The following is an 18,784-nucleotide window of genomic DNA, read 5'->3' on the forward strand; positions in this document are numbered from 1 at the left end:
CGAGTAGAGTGTGGCCACATGGCATACGTGGCTTAGTCCCCTCCATTGACAGCCTAATTCCCCCCTCGTCTGCTCATAAAGGGCTCTATTGACAGGCCTTCCTGAGCACTGCTCACACATAAGTGACCCTCATTGTGAAAATATGTGTACCAAATATGTGTACTCTGTTGCCCTTCTCTTTAAAATAACAGCAGTCGGCTGAAATGGCATATTTCCTTTTTCCCGTCATGATACTGTGACCCCGGGCTTTTCTAACATTTACAGTAACATGTAAACAAATAGTCGTCAACATCCAGGACTTTATAAAACTGTGACTTCTAATGTTTGGTTACTTGCTTTTTTTCTGTACCATATTTTCTGCAATATAACGAGTTTGGCTTTTATCTTTACTACACACAAGCCAAGACATAAGGTTTCCGTTTAAAAAGCTACACTTGTAAATGTTCTGTTTTTCTTCCCCGGTCAGCAGGGGACAGCACTGCAGGTGGACCTGTGAAGCTGATCTTCTCCTCATGTTTTTGACAAGGCCACCTAATCCCTTTTGTTCCACTTCAAGAGTCCATTTCAGAGACAACCGAGCCCACTGTAACAGAAAACCAGTGACGCAAAGCAGGGCATTAAACGCTGCTCACACTTCATTATTCATTGGGTGTTTTTAAAACACACAGAACAACTTTTTGTTGTTTCTGTGTCAGTGTGGTGGAGGCCCCAAGGTGGTTTCAAGGACAACTGTAGGGAGTCGGCATAACTAAAAGTAGGTTTGCAGTGAGTAACATCATATCGTTTTACAAATGAGTTTCAGAGGCAGATGTTATTATGAACTCTGGATTTAATAATGGACCAGTTTTTATAAGTACAAATTTCTCTTGCACCCATCATAATAATGGAATAAACAGAATAAGAATAATTTTGGAGTAATTGGCATCGTCAAATAAGTTCCCTTCTAAGGCATAGTCACTATTTTTTTTATTAGTTATCTCATATGAGTCGAGGAAATTCGTTATTTGGGCTCACTAATCTTGACGAAATTTTAATCCTTTATTCGTCATTAAAACATTAAACCGTATTTTTTTTAATCATGCTGCTTTTCCTGAAGTTTGAGAATTAACATGACATCACGTCATGATTGCTGTAGCGCACAGTTAGTAATAATAACGAATGGCGCCGTATTGACTCACATTTAATACAGCTACTTCCGTTATACCACACCCCCTTTAATCTTTTAATTTCACCTCTCAGTGATTGTTGTTATAAGAGCCACTGAGCTGCATTAGCTCTGAGATGATTTTCTAGATTAGTCCCGTTCTCTAAGCGAAAAACAAATTCAATTTTAGTCACTGATAATCCAGAGTCATCACTCTGATGACAGACAGTCAGTGGGAGGGAGATTCAGCTGGCACTCTGCCCATCAGAACAAATGATGAGATGAAAAGTTATTGTATGCAGGAGATTGTACTGCAATATATAATAATAAAGCATGTGCCTCCTATTGCATTCATAAGTAGGAGACCAGAATGAGCACTTTCACTTGGGTTTAATTTTTGCAATATTTAATATCAAAAACATTACAGGGTGGCAGTAGCTCGGTCTGTGGAGACTTTGGTTGGTATCCTAAGGGCCGCCAGTTCAATTCTTATAATGGACCAAAGAATGGAAATTGGTCTGGTTGCTGGAGAGGTGCCAGTTCACTTCCCAGTACTGCAGAGGTGCAAGGCACTGAACCCCAAACAACAGAAGCATCCCCTGTGTGCAGCCCCCCTCACTCTGACATCTCTCCACTAAAGCATGTCCACAGATCCTGTTTGTGTATTTGTGTATTTTGGGCCTGTGTGTGTGTGTAGCATGTCTCAGAGTGTAAACCCAAATTTCCCCTGGGGGATTAATAAAGTATAAATATAAACATATATATCATTCCATTTTATTGAGCTAAAACACCCTTACACTACAGTGGGTGTGTGCCTTTCTGTCACAATGAAGTATGGGGACAGGGTAGAATCCAGTGAGAGCCAAGCCTTGCACAACTTACATAATAGTTCTCTCACAACCTGTATATAGACAGCAGTGCAGACCTGCAGAGGAAATTAATATTTTAATCTCTCTGCCAAAGAACAGTTCCCCGCTCTCACAGGGCAGCGGATAAATAAGTCATGAGGTGGAGGTTTGTGTGACAACAGAGCAGGGCCGACAGACACAACAACACTCGCTGTGAGGAAGTGCACGGCTCGGGGGTTTTGGCAGAGACTTCCAAACGGGATGTGCGAGTGACTCAGGGCCTGTGTCAAGTTTTTCTGCAAATGTCTTGAAGCTGCAGGTTTAGAGGCAGAACATCCAGCTGCATCCAGAGGGGCGACGTGGACTTGGCATTGGTAAATTCTGCACCCTGCAGAAATGTAATGTACCCACTATGTAAAAGCATGACTGCTTCTCTTCAAGGCACATAAATTAGGTCACTCCTACTACACCAGTGAGAGCAGGATGCAGGCAGAGCTACAAGAGCAGACTCAGGCGCCACACTGTGGTGAGACTGAACAATCTCAACAGCAGTATCTGTGATTTATGCCACATAAGCATTAAGGACAGTAACATTAAAGTTATGAATAGAAGTCCTTCAGATTTTGCTCAAAAAAGCTTAAACATTTACAGTGATATTTTGATTTAACTAGAACCTCTAAAACAAGCATAATGTATCCACAAAAAATAAACAATAAACAAATAGTCAAGAAGAAGCAGGATTATTTACATGAGGAAATTTTAATATTTGTTAAAAATGTTAAAAACTAAAGTCTCCCACTGGTGGTTTCAGTCCTCGCCCACACACACACAATCATATTATAACAGTTTCAGAGACGATTTGTCCAAATCAATGCACAGCACTGTTAACAAACACATTTCTGCATTATTCCTGTAACAACTTTTTCTATTAGTTCCTCATAAAAGATGTTTTCACACCCAAGATTTAACTTATCCACAGAATATCTTTTTGCGTCAACAAAAAAACGTTACTGCAGCTCGAGGGGGAAAAAAAAAAATGTGCCGAGAATTTTAAAAACACAAAAAGGCTGTTCCTTTAAATGATTGTATACCAACTGAGTAAAACATGAACAGCAAAGCATGATAAAAAAAAAAGTTAATAAAAAAAAAAAAAAGAATAACTTAAATGAGTAGGAATGAAAAAGTCAGGACTGTACCATTATCCATTTTTGAAAATCAACATTCTGTATGACAATGTCAAGCTGACAAATGAATCAATCTAAATCAGTCCTGGTCAGCTATCTACAGTTAAGCTTTGATTGATTCTTCACCTCTTCATGCAACAAAATGTTGTTCAGTACTCATTTACACGTCATTGTAAAACCATTATTAGAATAAGAGAGCCTCATAAACCCTGGCATCAACACGCACCGTGACTGGACCGTTTTTAAAAAGTACCAGAGAAGGATTTATAATCTAGTCATGCAAACACATCAGAGGAACACTTAGGATTCATCACCTAACTTTAAAATGAAATGTTGCACCAGATCATGGAGCTACCCGCCTATGTTGAAATAAAAGACCAGATAAAATGCTGCTTTAAGAGCAAGTGTGCTAAAAACGATTACATTTGCTCAAACAATGTCAACAAGGCCCATCTTGAAGTTCTTCACTTTTTTTTTTTTTTTCTTTTTTTACACACTGCAAAGAGTAAAACAAATCCTCCTAAATCCATTAAACGTTACCGCTGTGTACAAACACGTCACTGCCAGGTGAAACTAGCTATGATGCATGTTAATGCCAGTTTATGAGGACCTGTGATATCAGGATTTTTGTCAGCTTTAGAGCATGCTGTGTGCGTGTCATAGATGATCATCATTCATATCAAATGTTTCTACAAAAGTCCTGTTTTCAAAAATGTCTTTTTAGATATTACATTTCTCTTCTCTTTAAAAAAACATGAAACAAACTGACCAGTTTTACCCTTAAGCGTTTTCCCAAATCTAAAAATCTCATAGCATAAGGAGGCGACTGTCAACTGATATTTGACGCAGTGTTTCTCCTACTTCCACACTGTCGTTGTACTTTTTTTTTCTTTATTTTTTTTTAAAGTATGTTGCCCAAGCTTCGACCGCTGAAGACTGGCTCGCCCTGTAGTGTGAAGGAGAAAAGAAGGGGGGAGAAGGAGGGGCAATGTCTGGGGGTCCAAAGTCTTCTGAGGAAAATCAATACGTTTGCAGTCTGACAAGGCCTCTGGCACTCCTCTCCACGTGTATATTCCTGAGTTAAAATCCGTGCATAGTAGTGGCAACGATGATGAGTGTGTCAGTAATCATAGAAACGGCCTGCGCTCACACCCACACGGCCACTCTCAGACAAATAGTTAGTTCATTGTTCAGTGTCCCAGGCAGTGTGCTAGTAGTTGAGGAGGCGCTCCCTTTCTGTACCAGCGTAGCGTTTGTTAGCAGCAAACGCCTTCGCTTTGTTCACTGAAGGACCTGTGGGAACACAAGAAGACATGACAGTCAATACAGACGTTGTACATTAAATCTCATGTCTTTTTTCTTTTTAACTTAATACTGACCGATATAACTGAGCAGTACAGGGAGGAAGATGAGGCCGTGCGTGGCCCCCAGCAGGACTATAGCCAGGTACATGCGGAAGTAGAAGACCTTAAAGATCTGAGACTTGGAAAGTGCCAGGATAAGGATCCCTCCAAACTTTGTTAATGTGATCCCACTGAACACCTGTGGAAAGAAACATTAAACCGCATGTAAGAATGACCAAACTTAAACTCAATCATCGTTATTTTTAAACAGAGTTTGAATCAATAAAAGGTTTACATTTAGAGACTAATTTTCTGAGCTACAGCATGTATGTAAATACGGTTTCCTGGTTACAATACCAGAAAACAGATGCACAAAAATAACTAGAAAAATCAATAAACGTTCTGGACCCCAAAAGCTTCTTGTTTGCTTCTACTGAAAAGCTTCTTCTTGTGCATTTGATTGGAGTAAAAAAGTGAGACTTACAGAGCTGCCCATGTGAGCCAGAGCCTCCTCGGCCCGTTCCACTCGGTTCTTCTTCACACTGATGGAAAACGCACGCACGATGTGACTGCAGAACTCCACTGAGATACCACAACTCTGCAACAGAGGACAAAACACAACTCAGCACCAAAACACAAAAATGCAGGAATAAAATCCATCTGACTGAAGTTTTTATTCAGCTGCCGTCCTTGAACTGAATACTTTACAGGTGAGATGACGAGCAAGTCGTTCCTCATGGTTCTGAAAATATGTTATTCACAAACATTAGAAGGGAAACTTAAGGACACGTTGACATAGCTGGAACAAAGTCCTGAAAGGTTGGCAGAATGAGGAGTTGAGTGACCAGCCAGTATGTAAACAAGTTCAAAGTTTAAAGGTTCAGTCTGTGATTTAAAATGACGGACGTAAAATACATCCCTAACAATCCTAGTGACAAGTCTTCAAAACATGTGATACTTCTCTGTTGTGTGCGAACTCAATGACTGATGCCACTTATATTAGTCATGATTGTAAATCAAGACTAAAACTCATTCAAATATTTTCAAGTGATGTTAACTACTACCATTCCTTTTAACAGAAATTGTTTGGAAATAAATTGAATTAATAAATTCATGTATCCGGGGGAAAAATGTATTGTATGGAACTGAAGAGTGAGAGTCCAGTTAAGAAACAAGTTGCTCTTATAATCTGATGCATGACTATAAATAAACAGACGATGTGGTTCTGGTCTATAATGGTATCACCCACTTGCCATAAGCATGGAAAGGATGAATGCTACTTTTCCTAAAAACCCAAACTCAGATCAGTTTTGTCGCTGCACTAAGGACACTATTCAGATACTCCACCCAGTCTCAGAGGTCATTTGTGTCTCATGTCGTTTCTCACCATGACGAGGTTCACTAGAGAGACCGCGTTGAGGCTGATGTCCCACAGCCACATGACCCCGAACATGTTCACCAGGATCATGGCGATGGTGATGCTGACGATCAAGGCCGACCACAGCTCGAAGCCGAGCAACACCGTCGACACCACGAAGATGGACGCCAGCGACACGCTCAGGTTCACAGCTGTGTCGTACGCAATGGTCAGGTACTGCTCGTAAAACACGTAGAAGACGCTGCAAAGGGAGGAAAAATGTTTTTTTTAGTGCACATTGCATATCGTGTTATGGGGTTTTATGTAACTGAATGTTGTACATTTTAAATCTGTTTGTTTACACAAAGGCCCAACTGGGGACACAAGTTGGAAATTAGCAATAGCTATATACTCTTTATGCAGCACATCAGTTTCATGCTTTGTATTGAAATTATGTTAAATTGCATTGTCCCTATTAAATAAATAAATTCAATTCAAAATGACACCTGAGGGCTCCTTGTTATTCAGTTAATCGATGCTTCTTTAATAGGTGTTCATTTTCGTCCAATCCAAATGAAATATCCGATCTCTTATTGCTCCCACAAACTGTCCCACCAAATCAACTTATTCTAAAACCTTTAGTTTCATAGGGTACATTAAGATTTTTACAGTACTTATGGTCAAACATGATCTTAGCCATTCATAATGTCCTCTTTGATTATCTCTGAACTACCCCCTGCCCCCAATAAACATGAGTTATTGGGGGGAGGGGGTTCAAAACAAGCAAAACTTGTGTCACATGTATTTCCCTTGAGGAACAGAAAACTGAATGCTAGTTATTATCGTCACAAAGACAGCAATGACTGGGATTTGTTCAGCGTATTATTCAGAGTGAGAATACTTATTGTTACCTGTAGACAAACACTCTGTGGTTGATGGACTGAGTGATATTGTTAGCCAGCGCCCGAGCCATTTTCAAACCGTGTATGAAGTCCGGTGATTCCTTCATGATGGTGTGATAAGTCATGAAGTAATTGGCCCCGACCCCCTTGTTTTCAGGATAGATGTCGACTGCTGTTGCGTAGGCTGCGTGGCCTCTGGAGGAGCGTTGTTAAAGGGACACAAGAGGGGAAAAAATGACCAACCGTCACATTTAAAAGGAACACTAGCAACACTAGAGGTTAACGTGAAAGTTTTGAATGAAGCGCTGAGTGCTTTCAATCAAACCTAAGAATGAAAACACATTTCAGCAGAGCTCTAAAAAAATTACCCTTTTCCACACTTGATGTTAGGATTGTCTGACAGAAACATGGGTAGAAACCGCATGAAGTCGTCTCCTTCTGGCCTCTGCTTGCCACTGGGAGTCATGGGCCGACAGTGTACACATGAGGAATTCACCACTGGAAAACAGTATCAGAAATATTATCATCCATTGAAACAACTGGATAGTAGAAACGACATTTTTCTGAGACAAAGCAATGAAAAGAAAAAGCAAACAAATGTGGAAAATGACCTCAAACTTGCACTTTCAGGAACAAAAAGAAATCTCGATGAAACCTTTTCTTGATATTCAGAGCCTGAAAATAATAGTACTTGAGTAAAAGCACACTATTTGTTCGTACATGCTTTGACGCAATGCTGAAGCAACGTGGCTGCAGAAAACATTGAAGTAAGTGGCAGGCCTTTTTAAATAAAAATAACCCTACTGCACTGAATGTCTCAATGCTTTTGCTGCATGATGTCCTCAACACTAAGGGCATTATGCAGCAAACAATGTCCCTAAGTTCACAGTGTTCTCTGCATGAAAACAGAAAGAAAAGGTTGAAAGTATGTCAAACAGCAGCTTGTGAAATAATGATTAGGAACATGTTGACATTTGATTAAAAAAAATGTACCCGAGGCATTGCAGAAGGCTCCGCTGGTGTTGAAGTATCGACAGCAGGTGGTCTGAGGCTTCACCCAGTCAAAGTAGTCATCGAGCCAAGAGGACGGTGTGTAGGCAATGGTAGTGCTAGGAGTGAAGGGGAACAGAAATGAAATAGATTGCATAACGACAGGTCAGGTGATCTAGATTTAAGCCATGTGTCTGTGTGGTCCAATTTTATTCACAATTCAAACATACTAGTTGCTGATGAGCGAGGCGGCGTAGACCTGCTGGACGAGAGAGTTGTTGCTGCAGCCAACTCCTCCACACACAAGATTCTGACCCTCTGGGCTGCTGTAGTTTAAACCGTCCTCCACCACAAAGTAGACTGGAGCTCCAGTGTGGAGGTACCTGCTCAGATTCCTGAAGTAGTCCAGCACGTAGGAGTCCTAAACGGAGAGGAAGACTGTTAGAGCAGCATGATGCAAGGATGTAATGTTACGGGGATGAAAATACACACAGCACTAGATGATGATGATTGGATTTAGCATTGATTGATGTCTTATAAGAGCATGAAAATACACAGAGAAATAAGAAGAACTACTTGTGTTTATTGCAGCAATCAATTCATAGAAGGAACAAGCAGAATGCACTAGCGACCCATAAAAAACACAACTATGACAGAAACTGGGAATAGACTTACATCAGGCATGGAGAGCTTCTGGTCCAGTCCAATTTCTACTTTATTCACCACAGCAATACTGAAGGAGAGCATTCCCACAAAAACTGCAACCTTTACAAAGACAAACATGGTTAACAAAAATCATCAATACATTTAGAAACTCAATGCATCGACAAAAAAGAAGAGACAGGAGGGGGTGGGGGGAAGTGAAAGTCAAATCTCTCGAGGAAAGAGATTCACGGCTATCAGAGCGTCTCCGGGGTACTTACTATGATTGGTCGCACCCACTCTTTGAGAATGAATGGAGCATAGACTTTTTTGAAAAACCGGAAGAGGAAGCTGTCTGTCTTTTGTTCCTGACCTTCTGGCAGCTTGACACAGCAGAGGATGTCGAGACGATTGCCCTGCAAAAACCAAGGAACACACAGCACTTTATAAGTGAGTGAGAACGCTGATTATTCAGAGCAAGACTTCCTGAGGCCATCAGCAAGTCTTCACTGCAATCACAGCACTGGCTAATTACTATGCTCTGAAAATATTCAACCAGAAAAGAAGATTTATCTCTTATATTAGCTTGCACAGTGTTTAAAAGAATGAATACTGATAAACGTGTAGGAGATTCTGTCCACAAAACCTCACAGTTTGTCAGCCCTTCTGTAAACCCGCCAGTGTTGTCATTTAGGTAACCACCATTTCCCCGCAGTCTCACCTCCTGTCTTTTGGCGTCCAAGCCGAGCAAGCTGACAAAGCAACTAATCTGCAACAGGAAATCTATAAAAACCGCCAAGCCAGCGAACAGAGAGAACGTCCTCACGGCGGGCATGTTGGACAGCGCTCCTGCAGGAGACAAAGAGGACATATTTATCAGGATGTGACTTACAGACTTTTTAGACTCAATGGGTCACGTCTGGCCAAGGAAAAAAAAAAAACATATTCTTCACTTATAATAACTAAGAAAACATAGTTTCATTTCCATTGTCTAGAGATTTTACCCAGTAAAAAGGCCACTGTCTCAGAGAAGGAGGAGAGGAACATGCTGGGGGCTACGTCTCCAAGAATACGACCGATCTGCTGGTGGAGTTCCTCTTGTGGCATCCGCTCATCCCTCTGTTAGGAGACACAAGTGTGAATTATTTTTTTTTTTTAAACAGGTTTTACTGGCAGCATCGACCCTTCAGATTTTAACCTCACTGACATTACAATCTCCTTTTAAACATCAGAAATGTATTCATAAACTAAAGATGAACAATGTTGAGATAGAAAGGGTGAAAAATACATTTGAAAATACAGCTATAATATATAGAATAGATTTGAAAATACATAATGAAAATACATTTCTTGGTGAAATATTTGATCGTAAACTTTGTTGGAAGCAGCATGTAGATCACGTAAAAAAAGCAAAATGTCTAAATCTATTTCCACATTGTTTAAAACCAAGGCTACCCTGAATCAGAACTTTTTTTATTTATCAAGGGGACAGTGTGAAAATGACATTAACCATTTATGCAAATAAAAAGTGTATATAATGAACCCATTATCACAAAGAGTGAGGTAGCATAACACGCTCAAGTATGGAGAGAAGAAAAGGTACCTGATATGTTTGAACTATAATAAAGATGTTATCTACTCCCACGGCAAGCACCAGGAAAGGAATCACTTCGATCACGATGAGGGTGAGGGGGATGCCACAGTAGCTGAAGATGCCCAGTGAGGAGGCCACGGAGCTGAGCACAATCAGGATACCCGCGATACCCAGAGAAATCTTAGAGTCCACCTGTACGGGCCAAAAGATAAGAGGATCAGACATGGTCTTCCTTTTCTCTCATCTCCTTTCTGCTCCAGAGGTGGGAAGTTGTCAAGCATGTTTTACTAGTTTAGTTGAACCATTTCCTCAAGCTCTTATGTCACAGGCAGGGGAACATTGAGTAACATTGCAAAATGTTGTAAAGCATTTCAGAGATGGACAATAACACGTTTTGCAGGGCGGGAAAAAGAGTGGTGCTTAAGCTCTTACCATCACCCTCTTGAAGCTGTTGATGTGACCCAGAGCCAGGGAGATGTAGATGAACATGATGGCATAGCTGATCACTATGGTGCTGATGTCGCTGTCACTCTCTCTGTCTAACTCATCTTCAATGCTCCTCTCCGCACTAAAGGCGATGGTCAGGTTGGGGTTGCTAAAGTTCTTCATGAAGCTGATGAATCTTGAAATAAGTACACACAAAAAAATAAATCTAATCAGTACAAGCCATCCAGCAGTAGCTGTTACTTCTGCTCGCTAAACAAGTTTGAAAGGCTCTAACGGATTTTAGAAACAGATCATTTTCTCTCACTCTTTCTCCCATGCCAGCGATTTGGCCATCTTGACTGAGTCGTTCAGGTAGTTGTTGAGTGGGAAGGTGATCACCAGAGCGGTGGCGTTGTTGTAGTTGGTCTCTGTAATGTAGATAAACTCATTCAGACATCAGAACAGTAAAAAAAAAAAAAAAAAAATCCACCAAACAAAGAGAAGCCATACAAAACAACCATACAAAACAAGAAATATGACTAGAACACATCAGAAGGGCATGAAATAAAACAGGGAAACCAGCAAATTAATCAACCAAATCATCCCCATGTATATATCAGGCAGAATCTGTACAGCCACACGTGCCTGCCTCCATGTCATTTGAAATCTCTCTAAGGGACTCACACTAGGCAATCTGTACCGAGCATAAGCGTGCTTCACCCCTAAAGTCCAGTTTGTTTAACTAGTGTGAGTTCTCCGATCACTTCCTTGGCTTTGGCACGGTTGGAAGAGGTGTTCTTCGGCACAGTACGAGTACACAACGTGGATTAAAGAGAAACCCCTGAGTGTTATTGCTTTGTTTTTTAAAAGCCGATATAAACCGCTGCTAAAATGTGTGGACCCTCCTAGAGCACGATGTAAGCTGTTGTTAACACAATTTTAGAGATTGCCAGATCTAGCAGAATGATGTTTTAAAAGTTAACCGACCACTGTTGGACCATATTTTCCTTCTTAGTGCTATAAACTAATCTACAGAGAGGTTGTAAACATTATGAGATTATGTTACTGCTTACGATGGAAAAAAACCCAAAATGTTTTCTACTTCTCTGCACACTAAATGGGTTGATCCAACTCACCATCATAACCACCGAGGGCCAGCCATGGGAAGACGGGGCCACCATATGTGCCTAAACAGGGGTCATGGAGGGCGGTGGTGTCATTGAGGGATGCTGGTGCACTGTGGAGGAAAACAAACAGCAGAGTTGTAATGCTGAGAAGTCACATTGTAAGAAGATAAACCACAATCATCGGCCATTATATGACCCCATTGTTGGGCAGTTAAGGAGAACATCCAAAGAACAACCAATGAGGAAGTTTGATTTTGCTATTTTAACATGACGGCTTCCCCCACAGATTGCAGATAGCCGCATTTTGTGAAAATAGATTCTCGTGACATGCAGGTGTTTGATTTCAGACTTTTTTTTTTTCTTTTGTCAGCTTTGACCTTTTCCAAGACCTCAAGCAGATTTCTGCAGGCAGTAAACATGATGTCTACCCACTGAGTGCCAGCCTGCTTGCTCAACACTTGAAAGTCAAATCAAGAACTAAACCAACTTCGGGAAAAAAAAAAAAAAAAAGAATCACCTGACACAATAGAGGAAGTGGCTGTGAAAGTCAGCGTAGGTGTAGAAGGGGTCTCCTTTTCTGTGGTCCAGCACAGTGTGGCTGTTCTGGAAGTAGTTGAGGACACTCAGGATGGTACAGTTGGTATTGAACGGGGCCAGTGGAGCCAGGCAGAGGTCTTTCAAGGTGACTTCTGTTCCATTGTCTGTGGCTACAAGAGCTTCGATTTCAAGCTGCAGGTCTAACACCTGATTTGGATAAGGTTGGAAAAGGAAACAAGAAGCAATAAGTTAAAGTGTCAGAGTTGCTTTTCACATCGCAACGTTCCTATCCAACTTGTAAGAGAAAGACTAAATGCTAAAACCATACAAGCTCCATCTAACCCACCTGGTGCAGGAGGCCTTTGTCCAAGACGGCTCCGAACGGGACGTCTGATCCTCCAAAGTATGGCGAGTAGAGGAAAGTGTCATTGAGTGGAGTGGTAATAATTAGCTGTACAGTTCTAAAGAAGGGTCCGAAGTGGCTGTCAAAATAATCCTTCTCTTGGCGAGCCTGGCTAGACGGAGACGACCACAGCTCAACAGGGTTTGTGGTGATGCGCATGTACACCAAACCCCCAGAGGAGGCCACCACCAGTATCAGGCTCCCCACTATGACCACAGATGGATGCCTCACGCAGAAGGAACCCCAGGAGCTAAAGAGGGTTCGCAGAATGTTCTCGAAGAGCTCGCCAAGTGTTTCACAGCAGGACGCATTTACTGAAAGAACCAACAAAAAAAAAAAACACATTGATGAGTTTGTTGCAGCAATAACAAAAACATGTTAATTCTACCAACAATTCAAAACACTTTGACAGTACTACTATACCTTGGTCAGGGTCATCACCGTTGAGGGATAATGGGTTATTGCTATCTAATATGGGGCCGTACTCAGACATGATGGTCCTTTTCCTGTTTGCACAAACAACAACACAAGCCAAGTTTATATAACTCTAAAGTAAGCATCTGAATAAAAGTGTGTTCTTTTACAATGACTGCAGGTAAAACACATTCTAAACCCTTCAAAAATAAAAGCCAGTCAGGCCTTTACCTGTAACACCAAGCTCCCACTACAGTCCCAATAAAGATAAGCAGGAAGGCCATGTAACAGATCCACATGATGACAGTCATGGCATCCATACCGAGGATGGTCCAGGGAGGGGGGAGAGGGGGAGGCACAGGTTTGGGACCACAGGCCTTTGCGCAGTCCTGACAGGAGCAGGGGCCTGAACCGTCCTCCAAACCCTCGGTACAGTCAAATGTCTTGTTATTCATGGGATCGTACCCGGCCACTGGGACATCTAGAACAAAGAAAGCAGCATAGCAAAGCGGGGTGGATGAAATATACAAAAACTGCAAAAGATCTTGGTAAGGTAAACACTGACTTAACCAACATAAAATAAGCAAGGGGGGAATGTTTCTAAAAAAAATGTTTTTACCTGAGAATATTGGGATGATGGGAAAGGGAGTCTGCTCATTATTTATATTAAACATATACTGGATCCAGTTAGTAGCATTGCACTGATCGGCATCCTTCCCACACAGCAGAGCCAACGCCTTCACGTTGCTGGATGGTGCCTGGACATCCCTACAGGCATTATACATTGCTGAAAAAAAAAAAAAGGAAGCACAATTGTATTATTTTAGGGGAACACGTCAAGATTTCATGAGATGACATTAAATTGCCAGTTCCCCATTTCATTTGACCCAAAAAAGAAACGTGTAAGTTTATGGCCAACCACAGATTTACACAAGTGAGAACATGACTTTGTTTTTAAAGGAGGGAACTGCAACAGATACACAAAAAAAACAAAAAACATGAAAGTAATGTGGGTGAAGCTGTCTTTTTATATCCAAATCACAATCTGGCAGGGAAACTAACCATTCGTAAATGTCTGTCCGATGTAGTACTGCACTTCCACTACATTTGGACCGTCAACCTTTGTGGCATTCATGAACTGACTCTGGTTGGGGCTGCATGTCAGCTCACAGAAGAGGTTCATCAGGTTGAAGAAACACGCGGGACACCTGCACACAGACGGGATGGAATAAAGAAAGGGATTATTGCACATATAGTACAGTATGATAGAAACAAGTTTGAGGATGCAAGGTAAAAAAACAAGGCAATAACATTTCCACTGGAGTAAATAAAATCTATAACGATAAGAAAATATGCCAACCTTGTAAAATCATCTGTGTGTCTGTCTCTAACCAATTATTTAGAACATGCAAAGGCGAGGCTTGCATGTTAGAACAACAACATAGATTTGACAGATTTAAAAAGACAGATAGTCTCCTGTTTTTGTTCAGCGTTCTGAACGGCTATAATAATGCTCTTCCACCAATGTCATGTGCTTTACTGGTTAATGTTATAAAGTCAGTGCATACCGAGACAAGAACTGAAGGGGCAGCTGAAGACTCCCTTTGAGAGTGAGTAACTGGGTGGTATTACAGCACAGGCTTCGGTTTCCATAGTCAAATCCAGGACAAAGTTCCTGCATGCAAACACAAAATGCGTGACGTCACTTTGATTCATTTCTTTCCTTGGTGTAAAAAAAAAGAAGAAAAAGAAAGCAGAAGTATGTTGCAAAACACTGTTTTGAGCATCAGATGTCAGGAATAACACACACGAAGCATCAAGACGCCGTATGTACCGTGAGAAGCTCATAACCTTCCTCTTCAAGTGGGATGGGAGGACCTGTGTAGTCGCAGTTGTACTTTTTCCCAGGCACCTTTATCGACTCCCCACATTCCCCGTGCCACACGCAATGCTGGGCCTCAACCTGACAGAAAGACAACAAGAAACACACGGTGAGCATTGGTGCAGTGTGTGTACATGAAAGGAATCCTCTTGGCCTTATTGTTTCAGTATGAGTGTCTGAGTAAAGTGTATTTCTTTTCTCTCGAGGCTGTTGAATCTTATTACTGATCGTAGCCTACTTCAGTTATATCTAGTAAGGACAAGAACAAGGTCGCCAACATATCAATAACAGAGAGCCGAATCATACAGATTCATTAAAAGCTTCAGTGGGCATTTGGACTGTGTTTTTGGCTGCTCACCAAGAGACTTTAACATTCTGATCGGATGCTAAACCTCTATGTGTGTCTCATATCCTCTCCTCCATGTATCTCGTGCTTAGAAAGTCGAAAATAAACATCTCACTTCTTCTTTTCAAGGCGGTATTTTAAGAGCGAGCTTTGGAGAGATAGAGAGTTGTTTCAATCGTGTCCCTCAATGCTGCCCTGATTAACCCAGAATTTAAGATAGAACAGGCCAGAAAAAAAAAAAAAAAAAAAAAAAGAGTTGATAGTAAGATGACAACATTCGCACACTGTTGTTGAAGCTACAACCAAACTCAGTTTGTTTGAGTTGAGGAAACATTGATTTTAATTGTGTCATGTACAGGAAATATAACAAATGGCAGTAACTGTTTCTTAACATGCATTAAAACCATTGAGAGCTTCTGCAGTCTGAGTGTTTACATTATCCGTCTATTCAGCATCAAAGCCCTCACGTGGTCTTAGTTGGGAGCGGTGCTTAGGGAAGTTAATTCACTTACTCCACAAACTGTTTTATGAGTGGCCTCAGTGTTAAACTCTGTCCTACTTGAGCCTTGTGCTATTGAGTTCAAGGGCAGCACCCGTATGTCATTATCCCCTCACTCCGACTTCTACGCAGCTGCAAACAAGGAAAACTGTCCAAAGTCAACTTGCAAGAATTGAGAATTTGTTTTAAGAGGATTTTCTTTTTTATTAAAAAAAAAGAACCCAATCCCTGCTAGATTCCTTTGAACGGATTTATGAAAATCACAGAGCCGGTTTATGACCCCCATACCTACAAAAAAAAAAAAAAGCAGGCACGTAGGCAAGTATTTGCAGTCTCCATAAAGTCAATATTTCACTTCTTCTTCTTCTATCATCCTCATTGTTGTTTCCACCAGAATTCTGATCTCTTATCTTGAAAAAAGAATAATCCATCATATTCAGTTCTTTATTCTCTATTCAATTTTAGCACTCTTTCAAACAGTTTCTATTAAATTGCAGTGGACTGTCCTGATTACCTCATGAAAGGGGAGTGCAAACAATAAAATAAACAACCACTGGATTAGAGAAAGACCTCTGGTGATGAGAAGAGAGAAGGTGATTATCTGTGTGATTAACTCAAAAATGAATGCATCGAGCAGGGACAACTGTGTCAAATGGTTTTGTGTGCTTTTATAAATAACATCTTTACAATGGAAAATACGACAAATAAGAAAACATGAATATTCATCTTGTATATTACACCTTTAAGCCCATCATTAGATAATGACTAATCATTTCTAATAACCCATTTAATTTAGGTTGGCTTTTGTTGCCCATCTGCTTTATTGTAACTACGTACTTGTTTTTGTATTTTCTGTAAGAGTTGCTTAAAATGTTTGGACAGTCAAGCCTTCGGTGTATGACAGCATTACAGGAACACAATGCACAGTCAACTAAACAGAAAATTCACTTTAACAATCTGTCAAGCTTTAAACCAGTTTGCATTTTTTTTTTATTCCAGTTTACTGATATATATTGCAGCATTTATGGCGGAGGAATACCACTACATTTCCCCTCCACACACATATTTATCTTGGCTGTACTTTCCGTTTTGTTTTCCGGGACACTTCAGGCTCCCGGGATAAAATCTGAACTATCACCATTAATCTGTGAGGGATGTCACAGCTAACATCGTATCCAGTTTCGACAACGTTACGGCTCCTGCTGTTTTATCTTGTAATTTACCTCTTACTACAGCTGTACTTTATCCACCACTAAACCAATTACTGTCTGAATCTAATTTTATCCCGGATAGAGAGAGTGTAAACCACGGATAGCCTGAATGATAGTTTCGCTAGCCGCCTCGGATAAACAACAGAAGACCGAGCTGAGTCATCTTTTAGTCAGTTTAGTTTAGTGTTAAACTTACCCATCGGAAATGTTCCTCTGACAGGAGAACAAAAAGGAAAAGTACATGTAAAATGCTTCTTTTCTGTAAGAATCCCATCCCTCTTACTGAAGACATCCAAACGAAGTGACAGCCCTGTTAAAGTTTCGCATATCTTGTTGATGGGTTCTTCTTCGCCTTCTTCTTCTTCTTCTTTTTCTGTTTTAGGGCGGTTGGCATTCACATGTGTTACATTACCGCCACCATCTGGATGGTTCTAATTATTTTCTTCGTCGGATTATTTGTTGAGAAGGGAAAAAAAATAGGAAGGTAGATATGTATGGAGGACGAGATCTGACAGAAGTATAAATAAATAAATAAATGTATAAATAAATACTGGAATAAATAAATAAATAATTAAATGCATGAATAAATAAATAAAAACTGGTAAATAAATGGGACATAAATAATTAAATGTCTTAAATGTATTTCTACATTTATTTATTTCCACATTTATTTATTTTCACATTTATTCATTTCTACATTTATTTATTTCCACATTTATTAATTTCTACATTTATTTATTTCCACATTTATTTATTTATTTCTACATTTATTTATTTCCATATTTATTTATTTACACATTTATTCATTTCTACATGTATTTATTTACACATTTATTTATTTATTTCTACATTTATTTATTTCTACATTTATTTATTTATTTCTACATTTATTTATTTACACATTTATTTATTTACACATTTATTTATTTATTTCTACATTTATTTATTTCCATATTTATTTATTTACACATTTATTCATTTCTACATTTATTTATTTACACATTTATTTATTTCTACATTTATTTATTTCCATATTTATTTATTTCCACATTTATTTATTTCCATATTTATTTATTTACACATTTACTAATTTCTACATTTATTTATTTCTACATTTCTGTGTCCGTATGCTAATGAGGTAGGAGGGACTAACGTCAGTCTCATTCAGGATTGGTCAACTGAGCGATCCAGTCAGATCTATTCCTAACGAGACTTCCTGTTGACATTAAGCAGACTAGCATGGCTTCAACCGGGAGACCGCTGGCAGACCTACTGCTGCGGGAAGTTGCTGTTAGTTATACTATCTAATGGCATACTCAAAATAAATTCACAGTTCTCAAGCTGGTCAGCAACTTCCCGCAGCAGGTCTGCCAGCAGTCTCCCGGTTGAAGCCATGCTAGTCTGCTTAATGTCAACAGGAAAGCTCGATATGGAAAATAAAGTGGAAATAAATAAATGTAGAAATAAATTTAAGACATTTAATTATTTATGTCCTATTTATTTACCAGTTTTTATTTATTTATTCACGCATTTAATTATTTATTTATTCATTATTTTATTTATTTATTCCAGTATTTATTTATACATTTATTTATACTTCTGTCAGATCTCGTCCTCCATACATATGTTGCAAAATAGGAGAGCTTGTAGAATGTGATTTGAGAACTTGAAGGAAAATAAAGTGAACCTGTATGTAAAAATGTTTACTTATGTATAAAAAAATCCACTACTTTTCTCGCGTGAATCTGCGCTGTTTGAGTTTTGCAACACATTTTGCGAGACGTCTGTAGCAAAACAAATTTGTACTTGTAGAATTGTTCAATTTCACTTATTCTTCTTATCACATAGTGTTCCCACACCTTTTAAAACTACAACAAAGGTGTTCACACATATAATGCAAGTATAGCTAACAGAAAAGTGAAACATTTGTTGTAT

At 39.7% G+C, this 18,784-nt stretch overlaps 1 protein-coding gene and 1 long non-coding RNA gene across 2 annotated transcripts; both read right to left on the minus strand.

Annotated features, from left to right (window-relative positions):
* Nucleotides 1-2,734: 2,734 nt before the first annotated feature.
* Nucleotides 2,735-17,206, minus strand: npc1 (Niemann-Pick disease, type C1). The gene is made up of 25 exons (XM_061044959.1): nucleotides 17,046-17,206; nucleotides 14,746-14,874; nucleotides 14,480-14,586; nucleotides 13,974-14,119; nucleotides 13,531-13,698; nucleotides 13,143-13,392; nucleotides 12,921-13,003; nucleotides 12,441-12,811; nucleotides 12,075-12,301; nucleotides 11,567-11,667; nucleotides 10,756-10,858; nucleotides 10,437-10,626; nucleotides 10,014-10,196; nucleotides 9,415-9,529; nucleotides 9,132-9,259; nucleotides 8,692-8,826; nucleotides 8,444-8,533; nucleotides 7,999-8,189; nucleotides 7,772-7,887; nucleotides 7,147-7,276; nucleotides 6,788-6,973; nucleotides 5,907-6,138; nucleotides 5,004-5,117; nucleotides 4,556-4,718; nucleotides 2,735-4,469 (listed from the first exon to the last, which is right to left on the minus strand). The coding sequence occupies exons 1-25, from the start codon at nucleotides 17,139-17,141 to the stop codon at nucleotides 4,387-4,389; spliced, it is 3,837 nt and encodes a 1,278-aa protein (XP_060900942.1). The 5' UTR covers nucleotides 17,142-17,206; the 3' UTR covers nucleotides 2,735-4,386.
* On the minus strand, nucleotides 15,848-16,278 carry LOC132979282 (uncharacterized). The gene is made up of 2 exons (XR_009674042.1): nucleotides 16,153-16,278; nucleotides 15,848-16,048 (listed from the first exon to the last, which is right to left on the minus strand). It is a non-coding gene; the product is annotated as an uncharacterized LOC132979282 (long non-coding RNA).
* Nucleotides 17,207-18,784: the final 1,578 nt, after the last annotated feature.

This window comes from Labrus mixtus, chromosome 8, assembly GCF_963584025.1.
Source record: "Labrus mixtus chromosome 8, fLabMix1.1, whole genome shotgun sequence".
Lineage (NCBI taxonomy): Eukaryota > Metazoa > Chordata > Actinopteri > Labriformes > Labridae > Labrus > Labrus mixtus.

Excerpts from the sequence above, each read along its gene's own strand:
- npc1 (XM_061044959.1), bottom strand. The coding sequence starts at position 17,141 with ATGTCTTCAGTAAGAGGGATGGGATTCTTACAGAAAAGAAGCATTTTA. Across the intron at positions 10,627-10,755 it reads TCGCTGGCATGGGAGAAAGA|ATTCATCAGCTTCATGAAGA; the intron begins GTGAGAGAAAAT and ends ACTTATTTCAAG. Across the intron at positions 9,530-10,013 it reads TTATAGTTCAAACATATCAG|AGGGATGAGCGGATGCCACA; the intron begins GTACCTTTTCTT and ends GTCTCCTAACAG.